This window comes from Anthonomus grandis, chromosome 2 (genome assembly GCF_022605725.1).
Source record: "Anthonomus grandis grandis chromosome 2, icAntGran1.3, whole genome shotgun sequence".
Lineage (NCBI taxonomy): Eukaryota > Metazoa > Arthropoda > Insecta > Coleoptera > Curculionidae > Anthonomus > Anthonomus grandis.
In genome coordinates, this window is record NC_065547.1 from 9,379,878 (window position 1) to 9,395,586 (window position 15,709).

A 15,709-nucleotide genomic window follows, 5' to 3' on the forward strand; every position below is an offset into this window, starting at 1 on the left:
ACAATCAATATTCCACCATGCCAAATTAGGTATAGCAACATTAGCAACGTTTTCTATATACAACACATTTTAGAAACACCAATAGCTTTCAGTCATCTCCTTTATGCAAAATGATGAGATTTTCAAATTCTTGCTATGAAAATATAAACATAGATTTGTTTTTTAATACTCAAAAGTTTATAGTGGAATAACATTTGTTGTACACTTATTTTATTTTTCTCATACGCATATAGTTTGTAAGTGGCTTTGTAATATATTACTAAGTTATATTTTACTTCTTAATTTTTTATAGTAAATTACATCATTATGCACTTTAAATTATAATTTCATTTATATAATTATTAAATAATTACTACTTAAAACACGAATGTTAATATTGTTAGTGGCTACTATAATAAGTTTTTCTTGTTTGTTTCCTCAATATTAATAAATGAATACCGTCATTATCAAATGTTTTGAAAAAGTTCAGGGATGATATATTGCCCTTGTGAATGAAAAAGCTATTACACATATCGCCAAAAGTCTGACCCCCTAGGAATTTTATATAAAAATATTTTTTGAAGTTCAGTTTCTGGGCATGTAAAGTAGTATGTTGTTTTTGTATTCCAGAGAACAAAAAAAAGTTTCTAAGAAACTGTTTGTTCTCGACCAGAGGCATTTTTCATAATATGAGTATGTTTTGTTTAAAAATGACGGGAAACGTAATTTCGCTGTTTGATAGAGCAAGAATAGTGGCTTTGCACCAAGCACATTTGTCAAATCACGCAATTTCAAATCGTCTGGGTATTCCTAGAAGTTCGGTAGTTCGTATCGTAAGTTTATATGAAGAAACTGGACACGTTGATCGAAGACTGAAAACTGTTGAAACTGATCGCCCGAGAGTAACAATTGAAAGAGAAGATCGCTACGTAAATTTCGTCCGTCGAAAGGATGTACTGAAGAGCAATATCAGTTATCACTATAAGGAGGAGACTTTATGCTGTGAATGAAAGATCTAGGAGAGTTTTACGTGTTCCTAGATTATTGTTTCGACACATAACTGCACGACTTTATTGAATAGAGGAACATAGAGGATGGCTTTTACTCCAGTGGCGTAACGTGCCTTTTTCAGATGAAACGAGACTTGGTTTAGTAAATGTCAATTGGAGTCATCGATGTCCTCCACAACATCTGGAAAGGAATAAAGACTGGCTAACTGCAGCTAAAGAGGAATGGTCTAATATCCCTCAAGAAATCATTATATTCTATTGTTTCTATGCATAGGTGTGTTAATTTCTTGTGGCAGAGAATGGAAAGACATACTGGTTATTAAGCACGTTACTACCTTTTTTATGTAACATTATAAAGAAATATGTAAAAATAAAATGTCATTGAATTTGTGCATATTTTTTGAAAGCAATTTCCTATTCTGCAGGCTTCTATATGATTAATGGCATCAATGAGGCGTGAATTCTGATGATGCGTGAACAGAGCGTCTGCTAGAAGAGGTCTCCATATGTTGGGAACATCCACACTGGGTTGGCTGAAGACGCCCTGGTTTTCCGTTATGTAGGCAGCTTCCAGAGATTTCCTTTTTCGCCAGTGTGATTCCTTCCTTAGGATTTTTGTTTCAGACTAGTGAATGTCATAACCGTTTGTCCAAGCATGTTCAGCTATGCCTGTATAAATACTTCTCCAGTGGTCGTCCATTTGCGATGTACCTTGGTCCTAGCTGCCAAAGGTCTTTTGGTTTCGCCAACATATGAGTCGCCACACTCACAAGGGATCTGGTAGATGCAGTTTTTGGTATCTGCTGTAGATTCTGGCTTTGTTTTGGAAACAGAACTTCTTATTGTATTGCCAGATCTAAAGGCGGTTTTTAGATTAAACTTCTTAGCAATTCGTCGGATTTTCTCGGATGTACCTTTTATATAGGGGATTGCGTGAAGCCCAGTTGATTCATCCTCTTGCTTAGTTCTGGTTTCCTTCGCCATCGACCTCTGGATAGTTTTCTGGATAAGTTTTTTGGGATAACCATTCTGCTGCAGATCTTTAGTAAGAAGTGCTACTTCCGCCTTAAAGTCTGCGTCGTTATTGCAGATGGTTAAAGCTCGGTTGTACAAAGACCTGATGATTCCAACTTTAGTCGAACCAGAGTGATTGGAATCAAAGTGTAGGTATTGTCCAGTATGTGGGGGTTTTCGATACACAAACGTTCTTATAATGCCATTTGTATTCTTGACAAGAACATCTAAGAATGGCAGCGTCGAATTTTTCTCCGTCTCCATGGTGAATTTGATACTTGGCACCATGTTATTCAGGTGATGTAAGAAGCCCTGAAGTTTGTCTTCCCCTGTATCCCATATGATAAATAAGTTATCAACGTATCGCAGCCACATCTTTGGCTTTTGTCGTGAGGTGCTGATTGCCTGTTCCTCAAACCATTCCATATATATGTTCGCTACCACCGGAGACAGCGATGATCCCATAGGCAGACCCTCATCCTGAGCGTAAAACCTATCTTTCACTTGAAAATAGGAATTACGTAGGCAGACCTCCAAAAGTTCCTCACTCCTCCGAATGGAACCTTGGTTCGAGACGGAAGTGACGTGTCATTACTCAGTTTATCCTGGATAATCTTCAGGGAATCTCCAATCGGGACATTAGTGTAAAGACATTCCACGTTAAAGCTAACTATTCTATCCTCTGGTCCGATGTTGATAGGTCGAAGTAGATCCACAAAATGACTGTTCTTAACGTATGAATCAGTATTCCCTTGGAGTGGTTTGATTATTTCTAAAAGGAGGTCGCAGTGGCATCAATTCCTTGTGAACCTTTGGTAGTCCATAAAGATGTGGAGGCTTACTGTGATGTGGGGTAAGTCTTGTACGTACGGCGTCCGTTAAGAAAAAGGAATAGTTCTTTAGTGTTGTGTACACTCTTCCTTCAATGGTCGCCGTTGGGTCTTTTGATAACAACCTCTATTTTCCTTTCTGTAGAACCTCTTCGATTTTGGTCTCGTAGGTATTTACGTCCATTATAACTGTCGCAGTACCCTTATCCGCTGGTAGAATTTTAATCGCTTTGTCCTTCCTCAGATCTTTCAGCGCTCTCTCTTCCTCTCTGCCAAATTTTTTAATAATTTTCTGCCTGTTCAGCTGTTCGAGAGTGCTTCTAACCTCATATCTTAGTTCGTCAGCGACCACGCGGGATAGCTGAACGGATTCGATTGAAGAAATTACATCCAGAAGCTGGGGTTTGGTGGATACTACAAAATTTAGTCCTCGGCTCAATACTTTTTGTTCTGGGGCAGTAAGAGTTCTGTTTGATATATTTATGATGGTTTTTCCTGATTTGTAGTCTTCTGTCTATTGTGGGAATGGAGATATTGTTTTTAGCTTTTTCAACTTTGTCTGGTGGTCGATCCTCAATTTGTTTCTGAGCTTCTGACATATGTGGTCAATTTGACCAAAAATTGGCTCGTAATCTTCATCCAAAGCTATTTCCTTGATTTCGTGGAAATGCTCCATACAGTCGACTTCTATCTGCGATTTCTTCCAGCAATGATAGCTCAGTTGAGATCGCAGTAGTTCCCTATTAGCACGCTCGATAATTCGTTCTGGCCTATTGCCTGGTACAGTCGTCTTCAATCTTACACCCTTAGGTACAATATTCGCATCCCTTGCTTCGCGTAGAAAATTGATGTGTTCTTCTTCTTTGGTCATCTTAATTCTTGCGTTTTCAAAGCCTCTGAATAGGTTGCTAGTTCCGGGTCCGTACCGGTTATCCAATTTGTTTTTGAAAGTGGTTTCGCCAACAAATGAGTGTGGCGACTCATATGTTGGCGAAACCAAAAGATCTTTGGCAGTTAGGACCAAGGAACATCGTAAATGGAGGACTACTGGAGAAGTAGCCAGATCAGGCATAGCTGAACATGCTTGGACAAACGGTTATAATATTCACTGATCTGAAACAAAAATCCTAAGGAAGGATTCACACTGGCGAAAAAGGAAATTTCGGGAAACTGCCTACATAACGCAAAACCAGGGCGTCTTCAGCCAACCCAGTGTGGATGTTCCCAACATATGGAGACCTCTTCTAGCAGGCGCTCTCTTCACGCATCATCAGAATTCACGCTTCATTGATGCCATTATTCATATATAAGCCTGCAGAATAGGAAATTGCTTTCAAAAAATATGCACAAATTCAATAACATTTTATTTTTACATATTTTTTTATAATGTTACATAAAAAAGGTAGTAACGTGCTTAATAACTGGTATGTCTTTCCATTCTGTGCCACAAGAAATTGACACACCTATGCATAGAAACAATAGAATATAATGATTTTTTGGGAGATATTAGACCATTCCTCTTGAGCTGCAGTTAGCCAGTCTTTCTTCCCTTCCAGATGTTGTGAAGGACATCGATGACTCCAATTGACACTTACCAAGTCTCGTTTCATCCGAAAAAAGCACGTTACGCCCCTGGAGTAAAACCCATCCTCTATGTTCCTGTACCCAATAAAATCGTGCAGCTATGTGTTGAAACAATAATCTAAGAACTGTGCATAAAGTGTCCTCTTTATAGTGAAAACTGATATTGCTCTTCAGTACATCCTTAAAAAATGGCCACGTAATGATGTAAGTGAAACTGAACGGTTTCGACGGACGAAATTTGTTACATAGCGATATTCTCATTTAATTGTCCCCGCAGGGGAAGAGTAGATACACTACTTTTTTGAGTGAGTCCCATCACCCCGGGTCCCTGTGATTTAGAGAAGCATCTGCACTCAAATTGAGCGGCTCCCTCGACAGCGTCTGACCCAAAATGGGCGGCTGAAAATTGCGACCTGGGAGTAGGTATAAAATGCACAAAACTTCAATGCAATGTCTGTTACCATTATGGCGTCGGAAATTGTGCTGCCACTCCTCGAATTAGGCATAGGGTTAAGTGACGCCATGAGACCAGCCGCAATACTACCTATTCGATACAAAATGTTTTTCCTCATCTTGAAGAACCATCTAGTAAAAGGCCTCGAATAACCTCTCCTGAGGTAACCCTTGAAGAGATACATTTTACGAAATATTTTATTATTAAAAGAAAAACAGATAGTTTTAATAATATAAGCCCATTCATATTATATAAACAGCTAACAGAAAAAAATTGAATAAACTCAGATATAAAACAACTAAGAAATGGCACTCTATTAATAAAAACAAATAGTCTAGAAACTTCAAATAAAATAAAATTAGTTAAACGATGCAACTAAATAAATGGATGACAATTTTCAGTTAAAGTAGGTTTGCCTGGAAGTTATTAAAATATTTCTCCAGGCAGTTGAGTCAATGACTCTCTTGGTTCACTGTGATATGATTAAATTCATTGAACTGCCTGAAAGCGATCAAAATATTCGTCCCGTCAGTTCACTATGATATGATCGAATTCATTTAACTGCCTAGAAGTGATCAAAATATTCGTCAAGGCAGTTCAGTCAAATGACTCTCTGTGTTTATTGTGAGATGATTAAACTCATTTAACAGCCTGGAAGTGATCAAAATATTCGTCCCGTCAGTTCACTATGATATGATCGAATTCATTCAACTGCCTAGAAGTGATCAAAATATTCGTCGAAAGTGGTTTCGCCAACAAATGAGTCTGGCGACTCATATGTTGGCGAAACCAAAAGACCTTTGGCAGTTAGGACCAAGGAACATCGCAAATGGACGACCACTGGAGAAGTAGCCAGATCAGGCATAGCTGAACATGCTTGGACAAACAGCCATAACATTCACTGGTCTGAAACAGTGGCGAAGCGTACGAGTAGAGAAGGTAGACACTGTCTACCCAAAATTATTCAGTTATTTCTCATTAATTTATTACGTAAATATTTCATGTAAATTGTTGAATTCAAATTAAAAAAAAAAACACACAAAATGTAGTCGCTCTCCTTACTATTATTATATAGTATCTAAACGGCTATAATATCTATCTATCTATAATATCTAAGGCGCGCCCCGCCTGACGCACCAATTAAAATAAAAATGCAGGGCTGACACCCAATTAATACATACGAGCCCCAGGAAGACACATTGATATTTGTCTTCCGAAATTTGGAGCATCTAATCGACAGAGGTCCAGCCGCGTCAGTATTCAGCCTATTACGTATGCAAAATTTACTCGCGGGAAAGACATTTGAGCTTTTGTCTATCGAAGTCGACCAGCTATTTTATTATGCTCTTGAGGGTTATTGTTTATGGACACGCTTGATCTGGTCGGCCGCAATACACATTTGGTCCAGGTGCGGGCGCGTGCTATTGTAATTTAATAATTAGTATTTTTATTTTTGGGTGTATAGAAAAGATTTTTTTAGTGGATATTTTAGGGGTTATTTATGAACGACTGTTTGATATTGGCAATTGTATTTTAGTTGTGTTTTTATTTGTCTTTAATTAATTTTAAAATAATGGATATTATAGATTTATAAGTTATGGTTATACCAAAGATAATTATACTAATGAACTAGTTTACTATTATTTTCTTTGGTTATACCTATGTTGTATTTTTTTTGTAAGTAGTATTTATTTTTATCTATCTATCTTTTTATGCTAGTAGCAATATTTTTTTTCTTTTTTATATCACTACATATTTTTCTCTTTGAGTTAATATTTCATGCGCTTTCATTCTCTATTTCATTAAAGTGAATAATACTGAATACACATTTTTTTAAATTTCAATTATCATTCAAATTATCCAGTTATTTCTCATTAATTTATTACGTAAATATTTCATGTAAATTGTTGAATTCAAATTAAAAAAAAAACACACAAAATGTAGTCGCTCTCCTTACTATTATTATATAGTATCTAAACGGGTATAATATCTATCTATCTATAATATCTAAGGCGCGCCCCGCCTGACGCACCAATTAAAATAAAAATGCAGGGCTGACACCCAATTAATACATACGAGCCCCAGGAAGACACATTGATATTTGTCTTCCGAAATTTGGAGCATCTAATCGACAGAGGTCCAGCCGCGTCAGTATTCAGCCTATTACGTATGCAAAATTTACTCGCGGGAAAGACATTTGAGCTTTTGTCTATCGAAGTCGACCAGCTATTTTATTATGCTCTTGAGGGTTATTGTTTATGGACACGCTTGATCTGGTCGGCCGCAATACACATTTGGTCCAGGTGCGGGCGCGTGCTATTGTAATTTAATAATTAGTATTTTTATTTTTGGGTGTATAGAAAAGATTTTTTTAGTGGATATTTTAGGGGTTATTTATAAACGACTGTTTGATATTGGCAATTGTATTTTAGTTGTGTTTTTATTTGTCTTTAATTAATTTTAAAATAATGGATATTATATATTTATAAGTTATGGTTATACCAAAGATAATTATACTAATGAACTAGTTTACTATTATTTTCTTTGGTTATACCTATGTTGTATTTTTTTTGTAAGTAGTATTTATTTTTATCTATCTATCTTTTTATGCTAGTAGCAATATTTTTTTTCTTTTTTATATCACTACATATTTTTCTCTTTGAGTTAATATTTCATGCGCTTTCATTCTCTATTTCATTAAAGTGAATAATACTGAATACACATTTTTTTCTAATTAACGATTTTTATTGTTTGTCTACCCGAAAGAAAAGTTCACGCTTCGCCACTGGTCTGAAACAAAAATCCTAAGGAAGGGATCACACTGCCGAAAAAGGAAATTTCGGGAAACTGCCTACATAACGCAAAACCCTTCAGCCAACCCAGTATGGATGATCCCAACATATACCTCTTCTAGCAGACGCTCTCTTCACGTATCATAAGAATTCACGCCTCATTGATGCCATTAATCATATCTAAGCCTGCAGAATAGGAAATTGCTTACCGACCGAACGTCGTGTTGTACCAAAAACAAAGACAATGTCAGTCCGACTATCTGTTTCTATATTACCATTTTCTACCACTTTCAAAAACATATGAGTAATATAACATGAAATAAAATAGGCATAATATTGAATCATTTCAGCTGAAATACCATTTCAACCATATGCATTCGATTTAAGGGAATTTATACGTGTTAAAAATTCAATCACACTTTCATAAATATTTGCTAGCGCAGGGCAATTTATTTATTTGCAGGGCAATATTATTATATACTGATATAAACGTACGAAGGAAAAGTAACTATTTATAACATGTGGATTTCTTAAATGTGAATTATTTATTGCTTTCCATAGTATTATGTTATTATTTTTACGCTGATGAGATTCCGAAAAAGCTTTCTTTTTAACTCGTATAGCATTTTAGAGTCGAAAACTGAGTATGTTACTTAGACTTTTTTGTATCTTCTTGGCTTCTTGGCTTCAGCACATAAACTATAATAATAATAAAATACCGAATTTACACCATCAAACATTTACACGCTTTAATTGACGATTTTGGGAAAACTATTAATGTTCCAAAAATGTATTATCAATATTATTTGATTTGTTAGCTGAAAATGAGTACCATGTCTAGAGGAAAATTTTGATCTTAAATTTTTTTTTTGATTTTGACTAAACCGTTATAGGTATCAAAAATCAATTTTTGTTATGACATTTTTTGGAAAACATTGAATTTTCAAAAAGTTTTTTGATTTCGGGAAAACTGTTGATTGTACCACAGAGTAATTTTCATCGTTGGATTTTGTGAACAAAAATAGCTAAAAATGATACTACTCGTCGATAGAAAAAAAAATTGTTTTGAAAAGTGCTCTTTCTTTATCCAGATTTTCTTTAAGAACTTTCTAATTTTTTAATGAACATTTTCTCAAAAACGTTACTCTTGTAGCTCGAGAGGCCTGTATTTGATTCTCAACGATAAAACGCTTTTTTTGTTATTTTGAAAATAGTTTTAAGAATAAGACTTTATACATGAATAAAATTAATATTTTTAAAACTTTTTTTTAGTTTACCTTTTTTTTTAACCCGCAGTTCCGGCAGTTTTATTTGTTTTCACTATAAAGTCCACTAAAAAGTCATATCGCATAACAAAACTAATGGAAACTTTCGAAAATACGCGCCAAACGCACCACCAAAACTTCAATCTCACGGTGCACTTTCACGCAACTGAACGCTGAAATATCCCGAGCGTTCCTGAGACTACCGCGGGATGACAATAGAATTTCTCTGGATATGCGGCTACGCGCGCATTTTCCAGGTTTTTCTTTGGGATGAACTTCTGGGAAAACGCACAAAAAATTGGAGGGAATTCAATAAAGAGCTTTCAAATATAAATTTGCATGTGTTCAGAGCAAACTGCTGGATTTTAAGAGCTTAAGATTTGAATAGACATTCTTTATAAAAAAAGAGTAATAAGTAAACCTATTTTATTTTTTTTTGCAAAGGCACGAAGAGAAAACAGACTTTTAAAGAAGATATAAATTTTAGAGAACTGTTAGTCTGAAACTAAAAAAGGAATTGTGAAAGAAAGTTAAATAGTGAAACACACTGGCTTTTTCTTCTTTCCGTGCAGTCTTTCATTAAAGTTGATGATCTCATTGGTAAATCTTGTGCAGTTCTAAGGACTCCCTCAAAGTTCAGGCAAGTCCAGCTTGATGATGTTAAGTATAATGTTGACCTATAAGTATGCTGTTTTCCCTATTTTTATGATATGTAGTAAGTCCCCAGATGACACCCAACATCCATAGAATATGCTACCTACACTACCGCTCAAAAGTATTTGCCCATATATGACTGTTTTAAAGTTATAACTACAAATAATAAACCCATCAGTTATTCTTATGATGGTTATGGTTTATTTATAACAAAATGAATATAAACAATATATTTTTCAATTAATTAAATTTAAGAAAATCAAATTTTAGATTCATCTACATGTCCGCCTTGATTTTTAATAACAGCTTCACAGAGTTCCGGTAGTCTTCTAATTAATTTGTCCAAAGTTTCCTGAGGTATCTTGTGCCACTCTTCTTGGATGATCCCCCACAAGTCTTCTTTTGATGTGGGGCATGATTTTCGCACTTGTCTATCCAGGTCATCCCACAGTAATTCGATAGGATTGAGGTCCGGTGATTGTGGGGGCCATACTTTCAGAAGATGTTGCCTTTGTAATTGACCTAAATATTGCTTGCACAATTTCGACGTGTGCTTGGGGTCATTGTCATGTTGAAAGATGAAGTTTTCCCCAATTATGCGAGTACCAGAAGGAAGTACATTGTCACTTAAAATTGTTTTGTAACCCTCTTTTCGAAGAATTCCCTCTATTCTAATTAGATCGCCCACTGCAGATCCTCCGAAACTACCCCACACCATCACCGAACCACCACCGTGTTTAACTGAGGCCAATGTACAGTTCTCAGCGACCCTTACATTGGCATAACGGCGAACAAAAACTCGCCTCTTCGTTCCAAAAACCTCGAATTTCGACTCGTCACTCCAGAGAACTTTCTTCCAGTCATCAATGGTCCATTCTTTGTGTGATTGGGCCCACTCAAGTCTTTTCTTCTTATTAACATCCTTCAGTAGCGGTTTTGATACAGCTAAACGTCCTTTAAGACCAGCATTATAAAGTCGTCGATTTACTGTCGAAACACTGACCGCTTTTTTACGCTCCTTGTTAATTTTTGCTGTGATTTCAGGGGCGGTAAGACGTCTATTGCGTGTGCTTGTAATTATTATATTTAAATCCTCCTTTGAACTTGTTGCCTTTGGCCTTCCCAATCGAGGTTTGTTGCTAATAGTCCCTTCTCTGATGAATTTCCTAACATTATAATCGTCAGTCCGCCTTGGAATTCCCAAATCCGTCGAAATTTGACGGTTAGTCTTTCCAGCCTTATGAAGTCCAACGATATAATACCTTTTGTTTCTACCGATAACTCTTTTGTTTTAGCCATTTTAAAGAATGTTAAAAAACCAGCAAAGAAACGGTGACAATCGTCAATAAGCAAGCGAACCTTAGAACATTGAAAGGCCTTTCAATGTTCTAAGAAGCGAACTTATTTACGAATGTTAAGGGCCCTACAGACTACGTTCTTGTACGACATACTTGCACGACGTACATGTCGGTCGGAAAAGTTTTAATTGCACACACACATCAGTCATTTTCAGTTTTGTTCCAACCGGTTAGCAGTGGCGGCGGCTTTGGCCGTTAAAAAAAAACAAGCGAAAAAGCGAAGACCACGATCCAAATGGACCAAACAATGGCTGCTAAAACGAAACACATTATCTCACATTAATTTACTGGAGGAGTTAAGAATCGAACCTGGCGATTGGTATAATTATCTTCGAATGGACGAGGAAACGTACCTTAAATTGTTGAACTTGGTGATACATTTAATTAAAAAGAATGACACTTATTTGCGTCCATCTATTAGCCCTCACGAACGTTTAACATGTACATTGCGATTTTTGGCCAATGGTCGAAGCTATGAAGATCCGAAGTTTTCTACTTTAATTTCACCTCAATCATTAGGTCAAATCATACCAGAAACCTGTTATGCTATTTATTGTGTATTAAGAGAAGAATACTTCATGGTAAGACTTAAAAGTGCATATTATTCTAGTTATACAAAAAATATATTATTATTTAATTTCAGTTTCCCAAAACGGAAAATGATTGGAGAGCTATATCAACAGATTTTGAAAACAAATGGAATTTTATAAATTGTTTAGGAGCGGTGGATGGTAAACATGTGCGAATAGTTCCACCTAATAATAGTGGCTCATATTTTTATAACTATAAGGGCAGTCACAGTCTCGTGCTTTTGGCAGTTGTAAATGCAAACTATCAGTTCATTTATTATCATTTTGGAACAAATGGCAGAGTGTCTGATGGTGGCGTTATCGAAAACACTGCTTTTTATGACAAGCTGAAACATGGAACATTGAACATACCACCAGCATGTCAATCAAAATCCGGTGGACCTCTGCTTCCATATGTATTTGTCGGTGATGAAGCCTTTGCCCTTCGAGAAGATTTTCTGAAGCCTTTCAGCCAAACACAGCTCAATAGGGAAAGTAGAATCTTTAATTACCGTTTATCAAGAGCGCGACGAATTGTTGAGAACGCCTTTGGAATTTTAGCTGCCAGGTTTAGAATATTTCATGCAGCTATTAATATGAAGCTGGAAAATATCGAGAAAGTAGTAATGGCATGTTGCGCGTTGCATATTTTTTTACATAAAAATAGTTCTAATTACAGTCCCCCAATTTGTTTTGATTCTGAAGATACAGAAAGAGGTGAAATCGAGTTGGGCTTACGGCCTGAACCAAACACTTTGGTAAATTTACAACGAGGCCACCGTAGGAATGCTACAAATAATGCAAAAGATGTTAGGCAACAATTTATGCACTATTTTTGTAATAAGGGAAGTGTCCCCTGGCAAGACGCCTTTGTTTAATGATTATATTTATTTTTATTTGCTTTTGATAAGCCAGTTAAAACTTCTTTAATATACGTTATGACAGAGTTATTTAGCATTTCATTTGCTACCTCTCACTTCTCTGTATATATGTATATATTTTTGTTATCATTTTAATACAGCAGATATCAAAAAAGATAAAGACATTTAAAACAGAATAATTTTGAATTGCAGCTTATTATGGAAAAGGGCGAGGGGGTGCTAGACTACTTTTGAAAGTGAGTGTATTATATTTCACTAAAGATGCCATGTTACAAAATACAACAAATATTTTTAAATCCTTACTTTGCTGTATTTATTTTGTAATTTATTATACATGTTTTAACATATTATAAAATATATGTCCAGAAAATTCAACTTAACTTAATATTTACTTAATTAATTAAACCTATCATTAGGATTGTAATGTCCAAAATAAGTTCCTGTAGTATAAGGATTTACCATGTTTTGTCCTTGCTGAACAGGGCTATGAACCTGTTGTAGTGTTGTAAAACTGGCTGTCTGTTGCTGTACAGCTTGCCCCTTTTGGGTAATAGTTATTTCCGAAGATTTCTCAATATTTCCCAACTGGGCTTCGAAAAGTAAATCCATAATTAATTTTTCTGCTACCATTGCCGTTTCTTTTGACAATTTTCGTAGTTTATAAGCCACGTTTTTGCCGACTACAGCAAATTCATCTTCTGCATCTTCATTTTTTAATTTTTTATGTACATCGATCAAAATGTCATCGGCAGAAATTCCAGAAACCGAGGCGGAAACTTTTGCCTTCTTTCTTCTGACTGTTGGGGTTGTAATCGAGCGGGACGTTGAAGCAGCTGATTGTGGTCGGGAGTTAGTTCTCGGAAGACTTTCATCAATAGATGAAGATTGTGGCGACTGGATGAACTGGCTTACTTCGTCCTACAAAATGTTCAAATTGTTTAGGTGGATACGAAATAAATTAGCACTTAAGGGATTAATTCAATTTTATTTATTTATAAATTACCTCATAGAATTCCCTGCTCTCTTCCTGAGTACCATTGTTATCCTTGTCATTCATGTTGTCTTCCTCCTCCTCATCCTGCAAACTACATACGCCTGATCGGGTGACTTCCTGATCACTCAAAAATGAAAGTTCCTCGAAATACCACAAGTTAGGTCTATAAACATCGTCACTTCCAGCCCCGCTGCTTGTGGATTGTTTAACTTTTTTTAGTTCTCTTCTGTAACTTCCTCTTAAACCATTAATCCTTTTCTTTACAGTCTCTTTTGTGGCCTCCACTTCCTTTAATTTGTCTACTAGTAGTTCATATGCTTTTTCTTTTTTATTACGATCACTATACTCCCGCGACTTAATTTTCCACAAACATGGAAGGGTACGATAGAGTTCAATAAATTGTAGTAAGAATTTGCGATCTATTTGGCGAAGATCCGTCATTCTAATTACTAAAAGTGCAACAGCTACCCGAACTTTACTAAAAAAAAATTTGGCCGCCTCGTATCTACGCATCTGCAAAAACCATTGTACTTTAAACCTGTTTACGCCACACACTTCCGACTTCTTTGCTCATCGTACAAACCCACGGACTTAAATCAACGAAATCAGAATACTTTCATCGGTCTTGTACGACAGCCCGAAATGACCACACACTTCCGTTTTACGTCGTTTTTGCACGAACCGACATGTACGTCGTGCAAATATGTCGTACAAGAACGTAGTCTGTGGGGCCCTTTACACAAAATCAATTTTTGAGGACTAAACACCTTTAAATGTTTCAAATTTCATCGGAAACGAGCTGTAAACAGATTAGTCTTTTAGAAGTGCATATTTTCACTACATTGCGTGTTATTTGCAAGACTATTTTTAAATATTCAGTGTTTTTCAACGAATTTATATCATCCAACTGAATATTCTGCAAGAAGTTGGTTAAGGCTAAGCTTATTTCCTCAGATCCCCGACCAGCCTGTGTTTCGTCCCATACATAGAACTGCGGATGTTTCATTTCGACATCTGTTACGCAAAAACAATAAAAAGATACCTGGCGTGCATAAAAACACTCTCCAATAGTAAGTTTGGGTAAAGGCTGGACTTGCTGTAAGTCAAATACATACGTGACACTGCCGTATGGTTTAGCCTTCATCAGTTCATGAAAAGCCTTAGCCTTTGCCTTGTGAATAGCCAAACAGGCAATTAAATGTTGCTTTTCTTGCTGTCTGCACAGGATTGTATCGCAGATCTAGTTCTTAAACAGTAGCTACAAGTATCACAAGCCGGTGAACAAAATTTCTTTTTAACCCTAAGGTGTTCCTCCACGCTATCATTGTACATTTTAAATTACTTATTAACACTAAGGGTAGAAGGGAGATAAAGTCTCTTACTTTTATTCCTAGCATAATGGCTTTCACATGCTTTTAACTTCGAAATAAATTCCTTCACTTTTAATGACTTTTCAGAAAACCTAATACTTTTGCGATCTCCCCCTCTCTTGTTTATCACATCTGTTCCAGTTCTTATACCTTCTGCAATCGTGTTTCATCTTCGTTGACCAATATTAAACAATTTTTGGAAAAACTTTGAACAAACAAACAGTTTTTCTGCAGATAAACTGTACTGGTGGCGCTGCCAACCAGTAAATGGAGATAATGTGAAATGGAGCGGTTAAAAGTCAGGACATAATGCGGTTTGATGCGTATGACAGATTTTGCCTTTAAATTACTATGGGACAAAATTCGATTTGCTACATTCTCTATATGGGTATGCCTGCATCGGGCCTTATGAGTTCAGAACCACTTCAAACTCATTTTTGTCCTAGATTGGACAAAATGCGTTTTGATAAGTCACTCCTCAATTCTAGAGTTAATTGCGAGTCACCTGAAACAAGTACTCGAAAAATTGCCAACATATTGAATGTAAGAACCTCACTGTATTTGAAATTCTTGAAGAAAATCATTTGTATCCATTTCATATTCAACGTGTGCAAGTTTTACTACCTAGAGACTTTTCTCCGCGTCTATTTTTTTGCCAATGTATTCTTCATCAAATCGGTCAAATTCCTAATTTTTTAAATGGTATTTTGTTTACTGACGAGGCAACTTCTGAAAGACATTGCATACGAACTTTCCATAACAATCACTTATAGGCTGAGGAGAATCCACATGGAATCTTTGAGGCTCATTTTCAGCATCAGTTTTCAGTAAATGTGGGGCATGGATTATTTGACCATAATTTAATCGGCCCATATTTCCTCCCACAACGCCTAACGGGAGAATCTTACTTTTATTTCCTACAGGAAGAGTTACCTGTTCTTTTTGAAGAAATTCC

General features: G+C 36.1%; 2 protein-coding genes across 2 annotated transcripts in view; both read right to left on the minus strand.

Annotated features, from left to right (window-relative positions):
* The window catches only part of LOC126733612 (orexin receptor type 2-like), a 228,105-nt gene extending 219,000 nt beyond the window's left edge, over positions 1–9,105 (minus strand). Inside the window, exon 1 of the mRNA XM_050436977.1 lies at positions 8,941–9,105. The gene's annotated coding sequence lies outside the window, so the exon portion shown is untranslated. The remainder of the gene's footprint in view (positions 1–8,940) is intronic.
* A 3,653-nt stretch (positions 9,106–12,758) lies between these two features.
* Positions 12,759–13,530, minus strand: LOC126750740 (uncharacterized). The gene is made up of 2 exons (XM_050460456.1): positions 13,394–13,530; positions 12,759–13,308 (listed from the first exon to the last, which is right to left on the minus strand). The coding sequence occupies exons 1-2, from the start codon at positions 13,445–13,447 to the stop codon at positions 12,787–12,789; spliced, it is 576 nt and encodes a 191-aa protein (XP_050316413.1). The 5' UTR covers positions 13,448–13,530; the 3' UTR covers positions 12,759–12,786.
* Positions 13,531–15,709: the final 2,179 nt, after the last annotated feature.

Bases quoted from the DNA above. Each gene is read 5' to 3' on its own strand.
- LOC126750740 (XM_050460456.1), bottom strand. From the start codon at position 13,447: ATGAATGACAAGGATAACAATGGTACTCAGGAAGAGAGCAGGGAATTC. The intron at 13,309-13,393 runs GTAATTTATAAA...AACATTTTGTAG, and splicing joins AGAGCAGGGAATTCTATGAG to GACGAAGTAAGCCAGTTCAT.